The following is a 25478-nucleotide window of genomic DNA, read 5'->3' as shown; positions in this document are numbered from 1 at the left end:
TCTATTTTCAGGAAGCTAACCAGATGGCAATTTTATTTGGCATTATTTGTGTAGATTTCAGTATCAAATACAAATTACTTTTTAAGTGGAAGGCATCTTACATCTTTTTACCATTATCTCTTTCTCCTTTCCTCCCCACCTCAACTTTCATTTCATTCTTTAAAAAAAAATAGAAACAAGAAAAACTTACAAAAAAAGAGTCTTACATATCTAAATTTATTGTATATTTTTGCTTAAGAGATTGAACACTAAAAAACTTTTGTGGAGTATTTTCAAAACAGTGCAACTATTCTGTGTGATACTACAATGATAGATACATGTCACCATATATTTGTCCAAATCCCCAGAATGTACTTCACCAAAAGTACACCAAGAGTGAACCCTAGTGTAAACTATGGACTTTAGGTGACGATGATGTGTCAGTGCAGGTGCATCAATTGTAATAAATCTCCCACTCTGAAGGGGGGTTTTCCAATGTGGGAGGCCATGCATGTGCAGAAGTAGGAGGTATATGGGGAAATCTCTTTACCTTGCTCTCAATTTTGCTATGAATCTAAAAGAGCTCTAAATGAAGCCTATTTAAAAGAAAAACTTTATCTAAACTGTAAACAAGCTCATACTTAATCTATTTCATAATCATAATAATCATCATCCATGTTGATTCTGAGGCTGGAGTGTTCTTCTGGTTTTGATTTCTTTTTGGACTCTTTGTTTTTCTCGGTCAGATGTAAATGATGCTCACATTGCCTCATGATCTTCTTGGAGGACATCCAGCTCTCCCCTTGCCGTTCAGCTGGTGCAGCACATTGTCCTCCCCTCACATCCGTGCCCTTGGCCTTCAGGATCTCCCTCGCTCTTATGAGACTGCAGGTGCAATTCCATGGATTTCCATCCAGATACAGATGTCTGAGGCGAGGCAAACCCTCCAAAACCTTGAGATCTAGGGCAGAAATCTTGTTGTTCCTAAGGTTTAGAACCTGAAGCTGCTTTAGATCCTTGAGCTCCCTCTCAGCAATATCCTGGATGGCATTGCCTTTTAGGTCCAGCCGGGCTAAGGTTCCTGGAAGCCTGCAAAAGCATGGAAACAGGATGGGAGAGGAAGCCATGACCACATTCCATATCTACTAAAGCAACTCACATTGAGCAGCACCAGCCTTTTCTGGACCATTGTGTCCTGGCGGAAGCTAGAAAACAAGCTCCATTTTGAAAAATTCAGTCCTATGTATATAGGTCTTTAACCTTTGGCAGAGGTCTTATTATCTAACCCTTGAGTTTCCTGGTTCCTAGCCAATAAAACTCTTCCATTTCTTTTCTTGTTAAATAGGATCATAAACAAATCGATGAGAAAAAAGTTGCGAACCTTTTACTTGGCAAAGGCCACGAATCCACAATTTATAGAAGTCAAAGCATCAAATAAAAATGTGAAAAAGTGTGGTTCTTCATGAATATAAAGGGCAATGAAAAAATGATGCAATGTTTTATGTATGAAATTAGAGCATGGTTTTGGTTTTGAACTTTGAAATTTATTGCTGCTGAAGGTGTTGTGAGATAAGAACTTAACCTCTATTGGTGGGAGTGTAACTTGGTACCACTTTGGAAATAATTTGGTAACATGTACCAAATTTGCCAAATATCAGACATGCCTTTCAACCTAGGAAATAGTAGAAGAATTAGAAAATTATTAACAAATATGTTTGTCACATATTGAGTTATATTTATGCCAGCAAAAAAAAGGATAGAGACTAATGTCCACTAATATGGAAATTAAGAGATAATAGACTATTTAGGTGACAATAAAATCATGTATTTAAACAATTTTTTAAATACTAATTCTATGAGAAAGCTTTCCTAACTATGGCATGAAAATCCAGAAGCTATAAAAGATCAATGAATCAACTACATTAGAAATAATTTTTAAAAGAAAGGGTACCAAAAAAAAAAGATAAAAGAAAGGGTATATGGTAAAAGACACGCAAAGTCAAAAGATAAAGGATAAACTGGGGAAAATATCTGCACTTTATAATCCAGACATAGAGCTAATTTCCCTAATATGTAAAGGACTCCTAAAAGATGAGAAGAAAAAGTTTTAAAATGAGGCTGAAAAATGGGCAAAAGGCATGAATGGAAGTCCACATACACAAAAAAGCAAAGCCCTTACATCTTCAACCATATTCAGAATAGGGAAATGAAAAATAAAACCACACAGAGATGTCATTTCTCACCTACAAGATTGGAAAAAATCTTAATCCTTAGCATTCTGTGGTTAAAGCTGTAAAGAAACAGACGTTCTCATACATAGCTTGGTAGGACACTAAAATGGCATAGCCCCTTTGGAGGAGGATTTAGCAAAGCCTAATGAGATAACTTGTGCATTTACCCGTCCACCGGGCAATCTCACTTCTAAGAATATACTCTGAAGATAAGACTTGACAGAGATAGAACAGCACATGTGCACTTATTATGGTATTATTTCTAATAAAAGAGATTGGAAACAACACGCTACAACAGTAAAAAACTACTATGCCACCTTAACAAAAAGAAAGGGGTTCATCCCTAAGAATTATCATAAAAGGATTTCCAGAAAGTATTGCTAAAGGGAAAAAAAAACAAGAAGTAGAACAGAATGTATAGTATGTCAGTTTTTGTGTAAGAAGGAAATAAGAATACATGTCCATATATTTGCTTATATTGGGGAAAGATAAGATAACCCAGAAGTGAATAAAAATGGTTACTTTTGGAAATGTTTGCATATGGTTTTAACTTTTGAATCATGTTAATGTTTTACACGTTCACAAAACAAATAAGGTAAAACAAAATCGAGCCCTGAAATTGAACATATACAGAAACAAACATATCTAATTAATTAATCAAATGTTAATGTTAGTACATAATCACATAAAGGAAAAAAAAGTATTCTGACTATATATCCTTAGTGGATATATCTAAGCCTTAGACACTAAGGACAAAAGGATCTGCAAGGAAATTTATCTCAGCACATTTATTATTCATACTGCTGTTAGTAATGAAATTTTGAAGCCTTTTTAATGAATACTCTAAGATAAAAACAAACAAATAACTATATCCATATCATTAAAAACAAACCAACAGGGATGCCTGGGTGGCTCAGCAGTTGAGCGTCTGCCTTTGGCCCGGGGCGTGATCCTGGAGAACCAGGGTCGAGTCCTGTGTCGGGCTCCCTGCGTCAGGCCTGCTTCTCCCTAGGCCTGTGCCTCTGCCTCTCTCTCTGTGTCTCTCATGAATAAATAAATAAAATCTTAAAAAAATAAAATAAAATAAAAACAAACCAACAATTCATTGTAAAAGAAAAGATACAAATATAAAATAAGAAAAACCCTCTAATGTTCAATATGAATTGGATATGTTAATGTGAATTCATAACTTTAAAAAATATTTTTTCTAGTTCCACATACTAGAAGGATCTAGAAGAATATTACATCCTAATGGCAATGCTACTCCAATAGCATAAACACACTGAGCACTCAGCTCTTAATTTCAGAATTCCAATTTCCCCTTAAAAGAAGCAAGGCTTCTCAGAGAAATGACTGATTCTATGTCTGAGGCAAGGTAAGCTAGCACGTCTGAGCCAGAATGCAATAGCATGTTCAAAGATTAATGAAACATCTGTCAGGATGGCTGCTAGCGAAAATCCAGAAAATAGTAAGTGTTGATGAAGAGGTGGAGAAATTGGAACCCTTGTGTGCTGTTGGGGGGCGGGGGGGGATGTAAAACGGTACAGTCGCTATGAAAAACAGAATGAGGATTCTTCCCCCAAAACTTAAAAATAGAATCACCACATAATCCAGCAATTCCACTTCTGGGTATATATATATATACCGAAGAACTGAAAGCATGATTGGTCTCAAAGAGGTATTTACATATTAAATAACGTTATACACTATACATTATATACATACACATTTATAAATTATTATATACATTGTTCACCTATATTGAATTTACAATAGCTAAAATGTGAAAGCAATCTGAATGTACGTTGATGGATAAATGGATAAGCAAAATACAATATGTACATACAATGAAATAATTAGCCTTAAAAAGGAAGGAAATTCTGGCTCAGACATGGATAAACCTTGAAGACATTATGCTAAGTTAAAATCACAAAAAAGACAACTGCTATAATTCCACTTATATGATATATCTAGAGCAGTCAAATTCTTAGAAACAGAAAGTATAATAGTGGTTGTCAGAGACTGGGGGAGGGGGAAATGGGGAGTTGTTTAATGAGCGTGGAGTTTCAGTTTTGCAAAATGAAAAAGTTTCGGAGAAACCCAATTGCACAACAATATGAAGATACTTAACAATACTACATTGTACAGCTAAAAATGGTTAAGTAAATGTTATGTGTCTTTTACCACAATTTTTTAAAAAGAGAACTAATGGAATCCTGTCTGGTGAACACAGGGACCAGCTTGGAGGGGTTCCCACTAGGCAAATTTGGAACAATTTGAAAATCAAAAAAGACAAGCAACTTTAAATGATTACAACACACTGAATAAATTAAGATCCCGTGGGTCCATTGTAACACTTGGAAAAAGTGGAAAAGGGAAAGAAAAATGCTCTGTAATATTAAATAGAAAAAATAGAAAACAAAATGGAATGATCGCAAATACATAAAAACAAATTATGTCTAGACGTAGGCTCTGGTTGAGCAATTATGAATGATTTTTCATTTTTCAGCACACAGAGTTTTCAACCTTGAATGAGTATTGCTTTATAATAAGGAAAAACCTTTTTTAAACTGTGGATACCAATTTGAAAAATGTCATATTAAGGCCTATTGATAAAAAGTAAAAAAAGAATCACAATTGTGAAACTGAAATTTTTTCTGTTACTCAACTGCTCCATATTAAGTGCTATTCTGTTTGTGAAGCATAAGAAGTGGGAAATTTTTATAGAAAAAAAAAAGGAAGCCCTTGTAATACCATCCAGATCCTATTTTCATAGCGTGTGAATGCACTGAATGTACATTCATGACTTTTAGTATTCAGTGAAATTTATTGTTGTGATCCCAGTCATATGATGATTGTATACTTTATATTTGTATACTAACCTCTACAAGTGCACATACATTTATAAGTATTTGTGCTTTGAGTATTTTAAAGTCTTGTTCATTTAAAGTGACATCTCCTTTGGTGGAACAAAATTGACCTTAAAAAGTAGATTAATTTCTGAGGGAAAAATCACTTCATACATTTTAAGACTGATAGTTAAATTCAATATGAAGTCAGTCCGCAAGATAATGCAATTTTGTGCACATACCAACATACCGGTACATGATTTCCGTTAAGTTATTTAGTTTAAAGCTTCTGATTTTCCACTCTAGATGAAAGTGCCCAGTACACAGAAATCACATAATAAAGGTTAACTAATGAAAATGAAAAGCCAAGTTTTCTTTTAAACAAATATAATGATCAGTTCTAGGCTGCAGAGCCAAAATTTATACCGTTCGTCCTTCCTTTTTTTTTCCCTTTCATATATCTGTGGGCATTATAATCAAAATGACATTGTAAGAGAAATCACCAATGTCCTGATTTGTGGCTTTGATATAATTTGTCTTTATAAGTCTGTTTTACATTTAAAAAGTATCCCTGATTTTAAGACAAACATGCTTCTAAAAATGCTATTTGTTCTTCGGGTCTGTTGCTTTTTAGAGTAAAATGGGGTACACTCCATTTTACCAGTAGATGGCACCTGAGTATAAGTAAGATAAATGCTATGCCTCTGTTGGGTTGCAGAAAACTATTCTGGGGCAGCCCCGGTGGCGCAGTGGTTTAGCACCGCCTGCAGCCCAGGGCGTGATCCTGGAGACCCTGGATGGAGTCCCATGTCGGGCTCTCTGCATGGAGCCTGCTTCTCTCTCTGCCTCTCTCTCTGTCTCTATGAATAAATAAATAAATAAAATCTTAAAAAAAAAAAAAACTATCCTGGATTTGAATTATCCAAATTGTGGATAAAGAAAAAAACAATGTAACTTTGTTCACTGAGCTAGAGATTGGAAAAATAAGAATGAAACAGCATAAGTGAAACCAAGGTCTTGGGGGTTCTAAGTTTTGAAGTAGTATGGCGCATTGTTCATGGCAGAGTAAATCTCAGGGGCAAGTGATTGCGTGGTGGCTAAAATTCCCTGGCTCTGGAGTTAGACTACCATGTTTAATCCTGACTCTTCCACTTACTGATGATGTGATTTTGAGAAATGTCTTGATACCTCCTAATCTGAATGTTCTAATCCATAAAATAATTGTTAAGAAAATGTGCCTACATTCACAGGATTGTTGTAAGAAGTAATGGGGAATAACAGATCTCAATTAGCATATTGAGGCAAAATGCAGTAGATATTTGAACATATGTATATACCTAAAGCCATCTACTATTATTTCCTTGGTGAAATGTAGAATGGAAGATGGTCGGCAAAAGAAGGGATTTGTGATTTGTGGTAGGATACACAGCTAGGAACTAGCAACAAGTTAGGTTACATTAGCCAGCAGCAACAGGTTGCCTGTGTTTCTAGTTTATTAATATGAAACTGAATTTTAAAGTACAATTTTGTGTATGAATAAGACTCATGCAAACAAAAGTGTACTGTTTTAAACTCATAAATAAAAGTGTTAAGAGTCAAAAAAAAATTTTAAAGTATTGTGTTTTAATGCTTATGGGAAGAAAATCACAGAAAAACTCTCCTGGAAAGTGGGCCATTCCTACTTTCCAATTCAAAGAAAAGCCAGGGAGGAGGAGGGGGACTGATGGGGAATTTAAAAATCACTTTCTACAAGGAACACATTGCTCTCAGAGCTGGCCAAGTTCTTTGACAAAAAAGACACTTGTGCTGCTTAATTGAAGCCTCATAGGAAAAACCCACTCTCATCTCATGTCCCTTATCCCATCGTTCTGGCCCATTACTTCTTGACCCTGGCTGCACATGAAATTCATCTGGGGAGCTTTTTAAAAATACTGATGCCTGGGCACAAATCCTGGAGTGTCTGCTTTAATTGGTTTGAAGTGAAGTCTGGGCATAAGTATGCTCTTTTAAAGGTCTCCAGATAATTGTAATGTGGAGTCAGATTTGAGAATTATGGCTGGCTCAGGCTTGCAATTCTATTATACACTCCATTGGGCAAAAGCATTGTGCTTTCTGTAGTCACTTATTAAGACACGCAAATGCTCTGGCAGGAGTAAATAATTAAGCTACGTTTTACTCATTAAACTTAGCAGGATTACTCAACCAAATGCTTTCTAAAAGCCACCTGAATAGAGAAGTCCACCACATTCACAATTTTACCACCTCTGTCACAGCTCCCTGAGAATCCTTGATGATAACAGTCACTCCCCAACCTGTTTTATGAATTTTTATTCTATACATGTTTTTTTTTTCTTGGAGTAGGGGTGTATAGTGATATAAAAGAAGGCTTGAAACATAGTAGAGAAATTACTGAAATAGCAAGTATTAGAGTCTTGGAACACTGCAGGCATGTTTTTGCCTTACGGCCTTTGTATTGGCTGTTCTGTCTAAAACACTTTCCCCCCGAAACAGCTTCACAGCAAAATCCCTTACCTCCTTCCAGTTTTTGCTCAAAGCTTACACTAACATGAAAGTTCTCCATGCTTACCCTATTTCAAATTACAACCAGCCACCCCCACTCTCCTGAACCTGGTAATCCTGCCCTTTTTTGTTGTTGCTAATTATAACACCTAACACCATCTAAATGTTATATACTTACACACATCATGTTTATTATTACTACTTCCCTGCTGGAATTTAAACTGCATAGAACAAGAAGTTTTATTTTTTATTGCATGGGGTATCCCAAGTGCCTGGTAAAGTACATTAATTATATGCACATGCACATTATATGTACATTAATTATATGCACATGCATTAGAAGAAATTGGTTAATTTCAAATAATGATCAACATATATTTTAAAATACTGATTTCCATTATTAAAATCACTTTTTCATGTTTTGCATTGGGTGGGGTTACCACACTGTATAATGAAACATCTTTTTTCTTCAACTAGAAAAAATGAACATCTGTACATATCAAAGATAATTTTTCCCTTTCTCATTGATAACAAAATGAAAATAAGTAAATCCAGTGCCATATGATTCTACAGAAGCCAGAAATTGGTATATTAATCATGAGCAATTTGATGATAATCAACAGAGCAAGGTGCCTTTTTTCTATTAAAAGCACCAAAATGAAAATGAATCCACTGATAGGCATGTAAAATTAACAACACTCTCTAAGAGAATAACAGGGCTTTATTCTTCTGCCATGCTTTAATTTCTCTGTTTCATAAATGTAGAACGTGGAATAAGGTTTACAAAAAAGGATTGATTAATGTCAATATGAACATTAGCTATAGACTATGACTGGGTGAGGGAACAGGACAGGAGGTCTGGCACAGAGAGAGGGATATTTGGAAAGAGAAATTGTCAGCATATGAGGGTGTGTGTTTGTGTCCACGTGTGTGCATGTGCATGCACATGTATTCATGAGAGAGGCAACCAAAACACAAAGCAAGACCAACCCAAATGGACTCACATACCCACAGGCAGACATATAGAGAAATAAGCAGAGATAGATTTAAATCCTTTAAAGATCACAACATGAGAAGCATACAAGGTTCCCAAATACATAATTCAAAATAAATTTGATTAGACTATGCACTTGTAATTTTTTCCTAACTACTTTTTCAATGCTTTTAAAAATATAAATACCTTACCACATTTCCCCTTCATTTCTTTTTCATATCCTAGCTAGGCTAGAGGCTAAGCACGTATGTAGTCTGTCTGTTGTGGGTCCCAGGCCACATACTTAAAAACCAAAACACTTTTACAAGAAATATCCCCATGTTACATTTCTGAGCAGACTTCACCAAAGCAGCATTGCATATTTTCAAATACAGATCTCACCAGTTGGTGTCTTATCTGCTAGGCAAGATAAATTAAGTTAGTGCATGATTTAGTTAGAGGGCTGGAGATTCCAAAACCCTGCCTAAAACCTCTACCCTTAGCCCTAGGACCCTAGGACCGCCTTAATCAGATCATTTACATTTGCTCTATTTTTCTTGTTTGTATAATGTGCTTAATTGGCCCAATCTTCAGAAAATATTTAAAGCAATCACCATAAATGACAACTCCCCACTCACCTTAAAGGTATAGACAACAGCAGGTTCTGCTCCAGGGCCAGGTTGGAGAGCTGGGAACACATCTGCAAGGCTCCAGCTTCGAACAAGCTAACAACGTTATTGTCCAGAAATAAGTGTTTCAAGTCTCGGAGGTCCTGAAAGTCTTGGACTGTAACTCTCTGAATCAGATTATTGCTAATATCTAGTTTTTGTAGCCTTGCTGGTAGTCTGAAGGGCAACACTGGAACCTGGTTTTGAGACAACTCGAGAGTAGTTAAATTGGCAAGTATCTGTACCCCATCGATGGAGGAGAGTGAGTTTTCTGACAGATAAAGGTGGGAAAGATTCTCCAAGTGTTTCATATCTCGAAACCTTACCACTTTGAGCTGGTTTCTCTCCATTTTTAAAGAGAGCAGAGACTTGGGCAGATCGATGGGAATCTTAGTCAGGAAGTTACCACTGAAACTGAGAAATTGCAGAGACTGGAGGGAAGTAAAGAAGCCAGCTGGTATAAGATGCAGTTTATTATTCTCCATGCTCAGACTTCTCAGGTGAGGGAGTGCCAGTGGTCCAGCTACGGATTCAATATTGTTGCCATCTAACACCAAACTTTGCAAACTCACAAGAGAGGAGAGTGAGCTGGGAGAGAGAGAAGAGATCAGATTGTTTTTAAGTTCAAGGATTTTTAATTTCTTCAGTCCTTCAAAATCAGATCCATGCAGGACATCTATTGAATTATCATTTAGTTTTAACACTTCAAGACTGGCTGGGAGAATACTGGGGACGCATCTTAACTTATTTTTCCAGAGTTCCAAGGTCTTTAAGGTACTCAGCATTTTGAAAGTGTCATTTTCTACTGACTCCGTTCCACTGGCCAGCAGAATAAAATCTTCTAAAGCCAACATTCTGGTGAAGCTAGACATCTACAAAAAAGGAAGGGATGGGTCATAAGGGGAGAAAAGCAGTAAATTAAGGTTATTGTGAAAAAAAATACATGTTATTGTTCAATACTAATGATACTTCAGATTTCTCTTCATTATCTATTTAAAATTATCTCTTGGAAAAGGATGGAGACTCAGGTCCTATTTTTTTCTTTTTTTAAGATTTTATTTGTAAGTAATCTCTACACCCAACATGGGACTCAAGATCCCGGGATCAAGAGTCACATGCTCCACTGACTGAGCCAACCTGGTACTCCAGGTCCTATTTTTAATTTATGACTGCTCACAGTGTAAGATATCAAGAATATGTTAAGCACTTTTACCTATTATTGGTGGCTATAATAATAGCCAACTTTTGCTGCATATTCTCTCTCCCAGCAAGTTTATTTCCAGACGGAAGCACTTACAAGTTGCACAATGATTTATGCAATAGGATGTCCTTTGTGGCATCATCTTATAATAGCCCAGAATGGGAACAACCTGGAAATCTTTCACCAAACTATTAGCAGTTGCTAATTCTACAGTGTAAACTACAAGAGATCTTCACTGTCTTCATTTTGTATTGTTTAGATTTCTTAAGTTATAAACTACATTTTTAAAAACTGTAAGCATTAAAAGTCAAAAAGTCAAAACCAGACACTGCTATCACTAGGATGGGCCTATCAGATAAACATTTTCAACTATGTTATGGTTTGAAAAACTAGCCTAGGCTCCCTATTTCCTATCCCTCAATTTGTGCCTCACTGGTGAAAAAGATCCACGAAGTAATAGGACACATGTGTCTCCATCTCTGTAGAGCAAAAATTCCATTCATGCATATATCCCAGACCTAATGCTACTCCTTTCCTAGATTTTAGAAATGATCAAATCTGATATTCTTTCTCCACGGGTTGCAAGTTCAAGCACCCCTATCTTTCCACATATCTGTGAACCTCCTACCTCACCATATACATGTTCTCTAGGATGATGTAATCCTTAGTATTTGGCTCCTAGAGTAAGATCATCTCTGGGCAGAAAGAGAAATTGCCCCAGGTTTCCTTTAGCTTGATAAAGATTCACAACATTTTCAACCTGCTTTAGAACTCAATTGAGATAAAATTTTCAATGCACAATTTTATGTCTTACTATCTACAGTGTTTAAATGTTTGATTCAATTATGCATGTTGAGCCCTTTTGTAATACCAACCCACTCAAAGTGGGTTAATTTGGCATCACATACTTCTTATAGGCATTTCTATCCTAGGAGGACATAGGATGTGAATTACAGTATATTTTAAAGCTTTTTTGTTATGATACTGTTAGAAGAATCTCATGTTACAATTTCCATAAACAAATGTTTTTATTCATAACAGTTTTGGCAGCTGCCTTGGTTTGTGTACTGCTGCTAACATGTGATATTTTCTTAATAATTAATCAGATATATTAACTAATCCTAGTTCCAAAATAGCAATTTTTCTTGCACTTCTTGAATATCTACAAGTCCCAAGTGCTTTTTTTATATTGTTAAAAAAGAAAAGCACAAGCCCCAAATGAAGTCATTTGCCCCCACTCATGATAGCAAACTAAGACTTAATTACAGTTTTAACCTCTTAGAAGTCAATCTGGAAAAAAAAAAAAAAAGAAGTCAATCTGAAAATTTCTGATCAGCATTAGTGATATAATCATCATGATTAAAACCCTGCCTGGGATGCCTGGGTAGCTCAGTGGTTGAGCATCTGCCTTTGGCACAGGTCATGATCCCAGGGTCCTGGGATGGAGCCCCACAAGGGAGCCTGCTTCTCCCTCTGCCTATGTCTCTACCTCTGTCTCTCATGAATAAATAAAAATAAAATCTTTTTAAAAAAATCATTGTAATTTAAAAAGAGGTAAGGGTTGTCATAGATTAAATGGATTATTTTAAACTATTTGTGGGGATAGGTTCACTTTAGCATAAGCTTCATATTGCTCAAAAAGAGTACATATTATTCAAATATTTGTTTTCCTTTCGTGATTATTTTGTTTCAAAGACTATAAAAGCCTATGGGTTTTGAGCTTTAGGTTTTTGTTTTGTTTTGTTTTGTTTTGTTTTTACTAAGAAGGACTTTCTAGGCAAGACTTATCTCTTTTTAAAGATTTTTATTTATTTGAGATAAAGCGCGTGCATGCTCTTGCACAATGGGGGTATGGACAGAGGGCGATCCTGAGATCATTACAAGCCAAGTTCCTTTGGGGAAGAAAGGAAGGGCAGGGCTTTTTTTGTTTTGTTTTGTTTTGTTTTGTTTTGTTTTAAGAATGTATTTATTTCTTCATGAGAGACACACAGAGAGAGGCAGAGACATAGTCAGAGGGAGAAGCAGACTCCCTGTGGGGACCCCAATGTGGGACTGAATCCCAGGACCCCGGGATCATGACCTGAGCCAAAGGCAGATGCTCAGCCACTGAGCCACCCAGGTGCTCACTAATTTTTCTAATAAGCCTGCAAGTTTACTATTATCAAACTTCGCGCCCCATATTGGGTGCAGTGATAACTTAAAAATAAAATCTTAAAAACATGGCTACCATTTTCTAAGTATTCACCATGTTTATCTTTATAAAGTCCTATGTGTAAACATAATTATTCCCTTCTCAGAAAGGGAGGCTAAGGCTTGAGAAGGTAAAATAATTGGGCCAAGTATATCTTACTAGCAAATGGAGAAGCTGAGCTTCCAGCCCAGATTGATCTTAACCCAAAACACATATTTTTATCCTAACCTTATTGCAATGACATGCATTTAGCAGAAGAATATAGAATTCTGGCACCACAAACAGTGGGGAGGATACTCACTGATTTCCAACTTTACAGTTGAATTTATGGAGCTGACAAAGGAAAATAACTCTGCTGGACCAGTTTTTCCATTTCCCTGGACTAAGCTGAGCTGTGCTCAAGAGATGTAGAAAGAGATGCTCTTGCCCTCCAGCTAACCTTAAGGCTGCTGTGAGTTTTTTCAATGTTGCTCAAAAAGCAAGGCGAGTATGGCTTGCTGTTAATGATTAGGTTAGAAAGTTTAGCCAAATATAATTCCAGCCATACATTTTTAGAGTTTAGTGAACCTAATATATATGTAGATAAAAGTTACAACAAAATATGAAAAATGAAAAAAAAAAGCAGGGCAAATAAATGAGGTAGAGCAGAGAAGCAAGGCCTGCTGAAGCAAGTCATGAAAGGCTTTGTTTCTAATTTCTTTTGGGTAGGCCCTGATGCAAGCAATAGAGGGCCACAGACCTTTCTTGGGCTCCTTATAAGTCCAATGTATACAGGAAACTAAAATACCCTCAGAGTTACAGCCTCAGGCTTGTGTGCACCAAGCCAGTAAGGAGTCTGTAAAACAACGTTGGAACTTTTTTTTCTGATCATCGATACTTATTCTCTGTAAACAATTTTAAAATTCTGACAAGTATGGAGAGCATATAAAAATAATCCATAATCCCTCCACTTGGTGATCAATTCTGTTTAATCTTGAAGTAGTTTCTCTCCCCCAAAAGTTGTAAAGCACAATCATTTTAATTGACTGCTGTCATAAAGACACTCCTATTTGCCCTCTAAATGTAAGAGCCCAAACTGTAAAACTCTTAGAAGAAAATACAGACATAAATTTTTGCAGCCTTGGGTTTGGTAAAAGTTATCTTAGATATGACACCAAAAGCAAAAATGACACAAAGAAGAGTAAATGGGACTTACTCAAAATTAAAAACTTCTGCACTTCAAAGGACACCATTAAGAAAATGAACAACAACAATCAACCATAGAAAGGGAGAAAATTCTCCCAAATAATATATCTGATAGGAGATTTGTATATATATACAACCCAATTTTAAAAATGGGCAAAAGCAATGTCCACAATAGCCAAACTGTGGAAGGAGCCTCGGTGTCCATCGAAAGATGAATGGATAAAGAAGATGTGGTTTATGTATACAATGGAATATTACTCAGCTATTAGAAATGACAAATACCCACCATTTCCTTCAACGTGGATGGAACTGGAGGGTATTATGCTGAGTGAAGTAAGTCAGTCGGAGAAGGACAAACATTATATGTTCTCATTTATTTGGGGAATATAAATAATAATGAAAGGGAATAGTAGGGAAGGGAGAAGAAATGGGTAGGTAATATCAGAAAGGGAGACAGAACATAAAGACTCCTAACTCTGGGAAATGAACTAGGGGTGGTGGAAGGGGAGGAGGGTGGGGGGTGGGGGTGAATGGGTGACAGGCACTGAGGGGGGCACTTGACGGGATGAGCACTGGGTGTGATTCTGTATGTTGGCAAATTGAACACCAATAAAAAATAAATTTATTTTAAAAATAAATAAACAAATATTTAGTACTATAAAAAAAATGGGCAAAGCATTCATACATTTCCCCCCAAAGAAGATACACCAATGGTCAGTTAGCACATGAAAAAGAGCTCAACATTATTAACCGCTAGGAATATGAAAGTCAAACCATAGTGAGATACTAACAGACACTAGGATGGTTATGATCCAAAAAAAGGATAAGAAATGTTTGCAAGCATATGGAGAAACTGGAAGTGTCATATATTATTCTAGGGATGGAAAACAATGGAGCCATTTTGGAAAACAGTCTGGCAGTTCCTCAAAATATTAAACATAGTTACCCTATTACCCAGAGATCCCACTCTTAGGTATATACCCAAAACAGATGAAAATATATGTCCACACAGAAACTTGTACATGAATGTTCTTTGGAGCATAATAGCCAAAAAGAGGAAAAAACCCAAGTGTTCATCAACTGATGAATGGATAAAGAAAATGTAGTATATACATACAATGGAATATTATTTAGTCTTTAAAAGGAAGGAAATTTGGACCTATGCTACAACATGGATGAAACGTGAGGGCATTATTTTAAGTGAAAGAAGCCAGTGACAAGAGATCACAGGTTTAGGGGAAAAGATTGACTTCAGGTTAGGGCATGGTATTTTGAGATCATATACATATGTGAAGAGTTCCAGTATGCAGCTGGATAAGTCTGAAACATGGGGGAAAGGCATGAATTAGAAACTCAGTTATGGGAGCCATCATTACTCATATAAAGTGAAGTCACCTAAGGAGAGTGTACATAGTAAAAAATGGAATGGCTAAAGACTGAGTCTTCCTGGAGAAGCCAAAAAAATAACGGGCAGTAGAGGAAAAGAAACCTACCAAAATGGCAGAAAAGAACTACCAGAAAAGAATAATAAGGACATAAAAGTATGGTGTCATGGAAGGCAAAAGAAGAATTTCAAGAAATAGGAGTGAACCAGTGTCCTAGAGAGAAGTTGTGTTTTGTTTTGTTTTTTTAAATATTTTATTTATTTATTCATGAGAGACACACAGAGAGAGGCAGAGACACAGGCAGTGGGAGAAGCAGACTCCTCCTAGGGAGCCCGATGCGGTACTCGATCCCAGGACCCCAGGATCATGCCCTGAGCCAAAGACAGATGCTCAAACACTGAGCCACCCAGGTGCCCCGAGAGAAGTTTTTTAAGTGTATGGAGTAGATAGAAGCCAGACAGTGGTAAATTAAAGAATAAATAGGAGGTAAAGAAGTAGAAACAGTAAATATAGATTACCCTTTTACAGCGTTTTGCAAATAGAGATAGTAGCAAGAAGAGACACAGAGTTAAAATTATTTTATTTTAAAGATTTATTTATTTACTTTAGAGACAGACAGACAGAAAGAATACCAGTATGGGGGATGGAGATAGAGGGAGAGAGAATTTCAAGCAGACACTCCCCGCTGAGTGCAGGCCCCGAGGCAAGGCTCAGTCCCATGACCCTGAGATCATGACCTGAGCTGAAATCAAGAATCAGATGCTCAACCGACTAAGCCCCCAAGTGCCCCCAAATAATTTTATTTTTATTGCAATGAAAGGAGCCTATGTATAGGCTAGGACAGGGCACTAGTAAAGAAAGAGCAACTGAAGATATGGGTGTAAGGAGAATGAAGCAGCAAGCTCAAGGGAGAGGTGTAGAAAGTGGACTCCAGAGCCTGAGTAGGAGGCTGCCTTGAGCAGAAAGAGGGAGATCTCATCCTCTCTGTCTGGAGGAAAGAGTTTGCAGAATTGAATGGAGATAAGCTAGTACACAGTGAGTAGGAGTTGAGGGAGATCAAGACTAATGGCCTCAGTTTTGTCAGATTAGTCAAGAAAATGGGAGGCCAACCATGGGTGAGAATGAGGATGGCAGAGATTGAGAAGACAACCCAAACTGTACTGAAGTTTTGGAAGACATTGAGGGAATATAGGAAAACCTGGCCAAGAAGAATTGAAAGGACAGATGAGTGACAATGAAGACCCAGATGAAGTCAAAGACCTTAGTATGATCGTCTCCAGCAGCACCCGGCTATCCAGGTACAAGAAAAACATGAGAAAATGATCCCCTAAACTGAGACTTTGCTGCATAGGTGTTAAAATTAATTTTAGGATTCAAAAAAGGAAGAGATGGGAAAGAAGATGGATAAGAAATAAACTAATTATCTGAAGAAAACATGGGTAGATGTAGGGTTAGAAATTTCCATGAGTTGGCAAGAGAAGTACAGAGTATGGCAGCTGAAAGCAAAGAAAATAATGACCAGAGAGTGGAGGATTTCAAGGTTTCTGAGTGGAGGAGTTTCAGGTGTAATGATTATGATATCACCAAGTAGGCGGCTGTGGTGAAGTGGAAACACAGATGAATACTTTCTTATGAGCTCAAGGAATAGTGAGGCTAGGGCATTGGACCCTGATGGCACCAAGATGCAGGATTCAGGATGGAGAGCAAGACAGGAGCTGGGAGGGAAGGAGCTGAAGCACAGTATGAGACAAAAGAAGAAGCAAGGAATGTTACAGCCCAATGGCATGCATCTCAAACAGGAAGTTTTACAGATGAGTGGATAAATAAAGACACTCATCTGTTGAGGGCAGGAACGGTGAATTTTTCAACCTTTATCCCTAGTCTTAAACACAGCATTCACAGTCCCAAACATAAATTATATTAATAAGTAATAAACATTTTTAGGGATGCCTTGGTGGCTCAGTGGTTGAACATCTGCCTTCAGCTCAGGGCATGATCCTGGGGTCCCAGGATAGCGTCCCACATTGGGCTCCCTGCATGGAGCCTGCTTTTCCCTCTGCCTATGTCTCTGCCAATCTCTCTCTCTCTCTCATGAATAAATAAATAAATTTTTAAAAAACCCAAAACATTTTTGTTGTAATATATATGTATGTATATATGAATATGTGTATACATGCATTTGTATATGGTGTGTGCATATATAAACATATATACATACATACATATGTGTATATACATATATAGAAAATTTCTATTGCTATTAATCTGAAGGTGTTTCTAAGGTATTTTTTTCCTTGAAATATAGGCACTGTAGTTCAAACCAAATGGACAGAATATACATCGTATTCACCAAATACAGCTAAAAAATGGTCATTTAAAACCTAAGGGTTTTTAAAAGAGATGTATTACTGCTTAGAGCTTTTTATCTCCTTCAGAAAACAATCCTGTCTTTTATCAATATCTCAACCAGAATCTGTCCTTCCAAGAGACAATTAACTGGGTTAAAGTCAGGGAAGTGGAAATATTGCCATTCAGTGAGCGTAAACCAATGACAAATGCACTCACTCAACAACTGAATTTGATGAAAGGTATACTTTCATCTTATTGGCTCTGTAGGATCATTACCAGACTTAGTTGACACTTCAGGTCTTGGCATCTCAGGCGCTCGGAACAAATATTTAAGCATCTTGCCCTTTAACCAGCTGTCCTGCTTGAGTGCTGAGACCTGACAGGGTCAGACTTGCTCTCTGGCATTAGGAGCTACTAGACCACAAGAGGAGAGTAAACATGTCGACTGGGGGATTTTGCTTATTGAGCCTTGAAATAAATACCACGCCACATACTTTAAACTCTCCAGGTGTAGGCACACCTACATGAACATTTCTTAACCAAATTAAAGGGGATAGTGTCTGTATTTGAAGGGAAAGTACATCCACCTGCTGAATCTCCACACTTCCATCACAGAGATGTACTTCCTTATCTTGGGATTTGGATCTAGGAGGGAAGAGCAGTGACTAGTAAAGACAAAATCAGAGAGCCATAGAATTTTCCACGTAAAAGGAGCCTGGGATCACCAATCTAACCCAACCTTCTTACTTCACAAAGGTTAAAAAGTGAAGCCCAGAGATCTTTTTTAACTGCTTGTTTAAGATGATTGTATCTCTAGGTAGGGAGAAAACTAGGATAAGAACCCTTGTCTCTCCATACCTTTCAAAATATCAAAGGCCAAAAACAAGAGTTCCTTCATATTACAAAAGTCAGACAAATCTATAGAACTCTTTGCAGCATGCTGAATAGGTAGGCATAAATATACAAGTCAGAATTAAAAGTTTGTAGAACAAGTACTGCAATAACCTGCCAAAACAGAAACATGTATTTCCTCTGTAGTTGTTTCCACAAAGCCCCTGTTATCTGGCAGGTATGTAGGGTCTGTTATAAATAATTTTATGTGCTTGGATTCATCTTGATAGTCTTATAATGCCCTAAGGATCATCTGCTTTTATGACACAAACAAAACTAATTTTATCCCCTGAAAGCACTCATTCTTAACCCTGGAAACGGAAAATAGCATTTGCTCTCAAACTCTCTTTGTTATGAAAGAGCCACTTCTTTACTTTCACTTTGCAACAACATAATTAAAAAAAATAAAAACTGAAATAAATTATCATTAATGATAGATTCTGATGTTTTTTGACTGTTTCTCTAAAAAGAAATATCCAGAGGCATATACCCATCTCAGCAGTAAAGGGCAAGCAGACAGTTAGTGCAACTGTCCAAACTTGAAAGCCACCACTTTTAAGTTTTAATCGATTAAATCAAATTTCACAACCCCATACTTGCTCTTCACCCTGCCTTAAAGAATAAAATTGTGGTGACTTGACCGTAGAATGGTTACCTGAAGGTGTTGAATTTTGCTGTGGCTAATGTAGAGCTTCTTGGTGGTGGGAGGAAGACTTGATGGCACCTCCATTAGCCTGTAGCATTGCACTGACTGAACGGAATCACAGCTACATCTGCCAGGACAGGTAGGATGGAAACCATAACTAAGAGAAAACAAAACAAAGAAAGCATAAAGCAGATGCATCTTTCAAAATGGGGCCTCCCAGGCAGCAGGCAAGTCTTTAGGTGATGTCTTGCTCTTTATACCATGAAATCTGATAATAGAATCTTATGAATGTGTACTCTGTCAATGTAAGAAGACAGGAAAGAAAAAATTCTCAATTTGCCTGGGTTAAAATGTTAGCAACCATTACAAAGGGCTTAAACATTGATAAGCTGCCTTAATATTTGTAGGTGAGCAAAACCCTCTGTTATTTATGGCTTGGAAGGCTAATCTGCAAACACCTCTACTATCTGTAGTTTCCTTGTTTTGTTAAATGTGACACCAGAGAATTAGTGGGAAAAGACAAAGAGCTGTTTTATAGTGGGCTATAAACCTTTGAATTTTCTGTGACCCTGTATTAAAACCATTTTTGTAGGCCTGCAACAGGCAGGTGTTTTCTTCTCCCATTAACCAGTATGGGAAAATGGGCAGGCTTTCTCTTCATTATTGTTGTCCCAGTACCATTTTATTGCTAGATGAAACAATGCGCTACCAAGGAGAGGTTTAGAGCCTCAGATAACTTGTTCAGTTCATCTATCACTTGATCCACCCAGCTATCATATTTGGACAATATTTTTGCCATTCGAAAATACTGTTGACTCAGATGAGAATGAGACATCAAAATGGGTCTATTACCTTCATCTATTTGTCATAATGGAAGAAAAGACCTCTAGTTTCTTCAGAGGGACTTGTATGTTCTGAAACTGGACTGCAGAGAGAAGGCTTCATTTGTCTCAGGCGTGCCTTTGTTGAAGCTCTTTTACGTGCTGCGTTCATCCCTGCTGAGGAATTTAAAAGCATTTCAAGCAAAAGATTATATAGAAAAGGTTTCCCCTCCCTGGTGGAAGACCTGAATTTACCCACACTGGTTGGCCTGAGCGGATTGCTCCAAAGAAACCCTTTCTAATATTGAAAAGCTTGTCTGATGTCCTCTTCAACCAACTTCTTTGCTGCAGTTTTCATTTTGAAGCCCAAAGTTTCTTTGCTCTGATAATCAGTTCGTTCTATTTCCAGAGTAAGGATTTCCATGTGCTTTTCTCAAAAGACTTCTCTGCTTCTCTTTTCTGATTTTGTTTTTAACCTCTGTTTTCTTTTACTGAGATAAAGAATGATAACAAATTTCTTTTTTTATCAGTATCTTGGTTTTCTACAAACTTTATCATTTATTTCTCTTGCCTCATAATAGAATTGTTTTTTTTAAAAAAGTTTTAGAATCTTCAAATAGCAAAGTAATGCTCAATAAAAGAAAATTTGGGAAAAAAGAGCAAGGTGGGGGAAAATAATCAATGTTAGTCTTGTTCCACAATCAAACATTTTTCCCATTTCTTTCCTCCACCTAGGCTTTGAAAAAACAAAGAGAAATACTCATGGAACACTTTTTTCCTTCTGTGTCACTAAAAGAGTGAATTCATGGTTACCTAAAAGGAAATGCCTACCAAATCCTATGTTGTTGTCTGCCATCATTGACAGCTAGTTTTAATGTTCCACAGCATAGAGAGGATTTCCATTTCCTATCCTCTGTTGCTCACCACAGGATATCCTTTTCTTTGAGCCCTGACATTACACTGTTTAATATTTTTTTCTTCCATGGCATTTCTATACCTTGCCTGCAATTTTGGCATTATCTTTGTTACTATTTTATACTGTGAACAGTTTTACTTTATCAGGTTGTAAACATACTCATATACAACTTTATATTCTGCACCTTTTACTACTATATTTTTCATGCTATTTTATATTTTCCATGAATATAAATTTAAATGTCTAATAGTCCATCAAGACTATTGTCCCGGGCAGCCCTGGTGGCTCAGTGGTTTAGCTCTGCCTTCGGCCCAGGGCGTGATCCTGGGGACCTGGGATGGAGTTCCACATCGGGCTCCCTGCATGGAGCCTGCTTCTCCCTCTGCCTGTGTCTCTGCCTCTCTCTCTCTCTCTCTCTCTCTCTCTGTGTCTCTCTGAATAAATAAATAAAACCTTAAAAAAAAAAGATTATTGTCCCAATTTGATTAACTACTAAGTGTTGGATTTACTACTAAGTGTTTCCTGATTTGAACATTACAAATATAAATAATTGGATCATAAAAAGTTTGAAAATGTTTTGGAGAATGAGAGCTCTATGTGTTCTGCAGACCACGCCTACTCATTTAGAGTAGGCTAAAAAGTCTTTAATTTTTTTTCCAGTAGAACACAGTCTTATTGATACCATAAATTGCAGAGAAAGTATAGAACAAAGGTACAGCCTAGATGCTTGAGGGACACACATGTTTTGCTGTACCTGCTCTGGGGGCAACAGGTCCCTCTATATTTATGTTGTGCTAAGAAGCAGCCACAAAAATTGCCATGACTGCTCAGCTTCTGGAATGCTATCTGTAGACTTTTGGATTTTTTGCATGTTGATGAAGAGCCATGGGTTTAAAATTCCCTACCTTTGGCTTGTGTTTTTAGGTTTCAAGTTTATGGATCCCTAAGGCTAAGTGTGGACATACTGTTCTTTTCTCTGAAAAGATTTAACAACACATATCTGACCATTATTACGTGGCTTCTTTGGGCAAGGAGAAACCTAGTACAGAAACATGGGTATCTTTCTCAGGAATAGAAACTCAAATGACTCATCCACAACTGTTCAGAATAGAGCCCAGAATCTAGGTTTCATCTTTCAGGGCAAGAAAGATTGCAATCTCAAAGAATATGTTTTGACATTTGAATTTGGATTAAATTAGATTTATCCCTTTTGTTTTGATTCTCAAGCCAAGATCCTCCCTATCTTGCTTTCATATGTTCTTTATCTGTAACCCCACCCCCCTCCTTACCTCCCTTTGCTTGTTCCTTTCTATAACCCAGGGGTCCTCAACCAGGGGCAATTTGGCAAATTCTGGAGACATTTTTTATGACAATAAAAGGTAATTGTGATGGGGAGAGGATAGGCAGTAACAAGGGCATCTAGAGAGTAATGGCCAAGGATGCTACTAAACACTCTACATAAAATGTACAAGATAGCCCCACAACAAAGAGCTATGAAGTCCAAAATGTCAACAGTACCATTAAGAAACCCCACAATAAATACAAATGTGAGTCTCAATGTAGTAGAAATATGCCTTCTTTGATTTATAAAAAGAAAAGGGCTAGTTCCCATTATAGACAGAAAACTGAATTCTAGAGAATAAACTGACTAACCCAAGTTTTCCCTGAAGTGAGTCTGTAAGCATTGGCTTATGATTTCTATTATAAAACTGATCAACCAAGAGCTAAATAGAAAGCTTTAATTTATGAAAACCTCCTTTTAGGTAAAAGAAAAGAGATTTTAAAGAATAAAAAATTATGGGGTCCCTGGGTGGCTCAGTGGGTTAAGTGTCTGCCTTTGGCTCAGGTCATGATCCCGGTATCCTCAGATCAAGTCCTGCATCCGGTTCCCACAGGGAGCCTGCTTCTCTCTCTGCCTGTGTCTCTGCCTCTTTGTGTGTATCTTTCATGAATAAATAAATAAAATCTTTAAAGAAAAAGGGGGGGGGGCAGCCTGGGTGGCTCAGCAGTTTAGCGCCGCCTTCAGCCCAGGGTGTGACCCTGGAGACCCGGGACTGAGTCCCACGTCAGGCTCCCTGCATGGAGCCTGCTTCTCCCTCTTGCCTCAGTCTCTGACTCATTCTCTCTCTCTCTCTCTCTCTCTCTCTCTGTCTCTCATGAAAATAAATAAAATATTAAAAAAAGAAAAAGAAAAAGAAATGACTGAATATTGGGTAACACACACAATTGTGAAAACCTAGAGAACCAGATTTGGAAATGGCAAAAATAAAAGGAAGCCTATATAGCCAGAATCACAGGCAAAAATCACACTTCAGTCTAGTATCACCAAAGAACTTGGATGCCCTGGCCTCCACCGATTAATCAGAAATTGTGTATCACTGCTGGCCCTCACTGCTACTAAAAAAGGGATGTTGCTACTCCCAGTCCCATCTCTCCTCCCTGCCAAGAATTGTCCCAATCCTCACCTTACTGTCACCAAAGTAAAAATTCCAGGTGGATTATTTTGGTTAGCTGACCCCAGAGCATGCTCCAGCTGTGTCACAGAGCTGGGAGACTGTGCTTTCCTGACAATTTCAGTTCATTATGGGAAGAAGACTCTGTTTGCCATATTCAAGTTACAAAGGGTAGGGAATTCCCTAAACAGAGGAATGGAACTCAAATACGGGCAGTCCTCCACTTTTAGTGACAAATATCTACTATACAAGTCTTTTCATCCTCACTCCCCCTGCTTACCATGGCCACAAGAGCCAAAGGAGTTTTAAGTGAGTTACAATCAAATGGGGCCAAACGAATTCCACTTCCAACAACTCTTGTGACATGGCTTTTGTATAATTGTTTCTCTATACTCTTCTGATTGGTTTATTTGGAAGACTATAAGAATTCTAAAGGAGATAATTTAGGGTATTCTTATACCTTTTAATCTAAGTGCAAAAAAAAAGATAACTAATGTTATCTTAAACAGTGTTCAGAATGCACTTCTTTGGGGCCCCTTGCAGAATCAATATGTAAGAAACATAAATGATAGGGGCTCATGAGCGGGAGTCTATGTTTGATCTGTAAAGTCTGACAATCTAAAAAATAAACAGTGACTTGACAGTGGATGAAAGAGAAGAATCAATGATTAGTAAACTCTGATACCATTGTTGATAAATGGTGGTTTTAGATAATGCTGAATCAAATCTGGAGCTGTGGGAAAGGGTAAATAAAGAATGTAAATCAAATAACAGGTGGAAAGGCAGTTGTAGTTGGTCTTTGAGAATGTAACAAAGAAAGTAGTAATAGAGATTTTGAAAATTGTTTTTTGTTATGTTTTGTCTTTAGGTTTGGGCACACCACACAAAAATGTAGTAGCCAATACATTTTAACTATGGAATAGGTAAAAGAATTCTCAAAGCTTAAGTTATACTGGGTGCATTATTAGTCAAATCAACCAGATCATTGTTAAATAAATCTTTTATTTAGGTTGACAAAAAAATATTTCTTGGATTTTAAAGGCAAACATGTATTTTCTAGATATTCCTAACTCCTGAGCCAATATAAAAATAGTTTATGGCTCTCTGGCAGGCATCAAAGGTATGTCTTGAAAAGTGACAACTTTTTTTTCCTAAGTACACTGTGCTACATCTTAATTATTAAACTGATTCCACAAATACTTACATCATTCCTACCATATTCTATGTTCTGTTTTAGGAACTGGAATTCAAAAATAAGTAAGATACAGATATCACTACAAGGAGCTCACAGTCTAAGGGGCTCCAAAAAAAAATGATGAATGCTGTGCTGTAGCAGATATTTGCAGGAAACTAAATGGCTGATGGTATCTATAGCTCCACTTCAGAAGAAAAAAGGAAGGTTTCCTGAAAGAGGAGTCTGAGCCAATCCTAAATCACTGCACCAAAATTCTCAAGTTTTAAGAAGAGGGCAAACAGTTATATATAAATATATATATATATTTATACTTATAAATATATATATTATAATAAATGATCAGAAGGAGAATAAACCTCAGAAATCACTTTGGGATGCCTGGATCTACTTCTTCAATATGCCTATCTTGAAATTTCATAGTTAGTAAATGTGAATAAATATAACTTAAATAATATGTATGAACATGTATGAACTTGATATTCCAAAACTTTATCCACATTGTTCAAGTAAAATGGTAGTGCATTTTGCTTGGTTTTTTCATCATAACAACTGTTTTTAGCACCCAATATTACTACTTTACTTTTTCTGTTTTCTCAGTGGGGTTACTAGAGAGTAAATGAAATCTGCAAAGCTTAGTACAGGGTCTGGCACACAGTAGATTTCAAGAATGGCAGTCTCCCTCTCCAGTCCAGAGTGGATCTTCTATGGCCATTCAATTACAGAGCCTTTGCAACTGAAGATGCTCTCTAAGTGTTTGAATTCTACAGTAACTTCACAGCTTAAGTGCCAGTGCTCACCCAAGAAATCCTTAACACCTTCTCTTTTTCCCAGTTTTCTCAGTCCCGACCCTATTTATTCTTAGAATACCTTGTGGCAAAACTCTGGGGGGATAAGTTCCTAAAACAAAGCTGTCTCATTTAAGTTGTATTAGAAATTTTTAATCACATAAACATGGTTCATGAAACAACAACTGGAAGTCTCTGCCAATGCAATTGCAAATAGAAGTATCAACATTTTATTATCTC

The 25478-nt window shown here is 37.1% G+C and overlaps 1 protein-coding gene across 3 annotated transcripts; it reads right to left on the bottom strand.

The window, feature by feature from the left end:
* LOC140636379 (nephrocan-like) lies at nt 1-20334 on the bottom strand. Of its 3 annotated transcripts, XM_072831620.1 has the most exons (5): nt 20145-20334; nt 19921-20063; nt 19078-19225; nt 9191-10092; nt 1-1068 (listed from the first exon to the last, which is right to left on the bottom strand). In XM_072831620.1, exons 3-5 carry the CDS (start codon nt 19150-19152, stop codon nt 621-623), a joined length of 1425 nt encoding a protein of 474 aa, XP_072687721.1. In that variant the 5' UTR covers nt 19153-19225; nt 19921-20063; nt 20145-20334; the 3' UTR covers nt 1-620. The 3 variants fall into 3 exon arrangements, with proteins under 3 accessions (XP_072687721.1, XP_072687718.1, XP_072687725.1); XM_072831617.1 differs by lacking the exons at nt 19921-20063; nt 20145-20334 and having other exon boundaries at nt 19078-19281; XM_072831624.1 differs by lacking the exons at nt 19078-19225; nt 19921-20063; nt 20145-20334 and adding an exon at nt 10434-10546.
* Between the last annotated feature and the right edge of the window lie 5144 nt (nt 20335-25478).

Source organism: Canis lupus, chromosome 1 (genome assembly GCF_048164855.1).
Source record: "Canis lupus baileyi chromosome 1, mCanLup2.hap1, whole genome shotgun sequence".
Taxonomy (NCBI): Eukaryota; Metazoa; Chordata; class Mammalia; order Carnivora; family Canidae; genus Canis; species Canis lupus.
The sequence above is the reverse complement of the archived record's forward strand: the minus strand, read 5'-3'. Positions and strand labels throughout refer to the sequence as shown.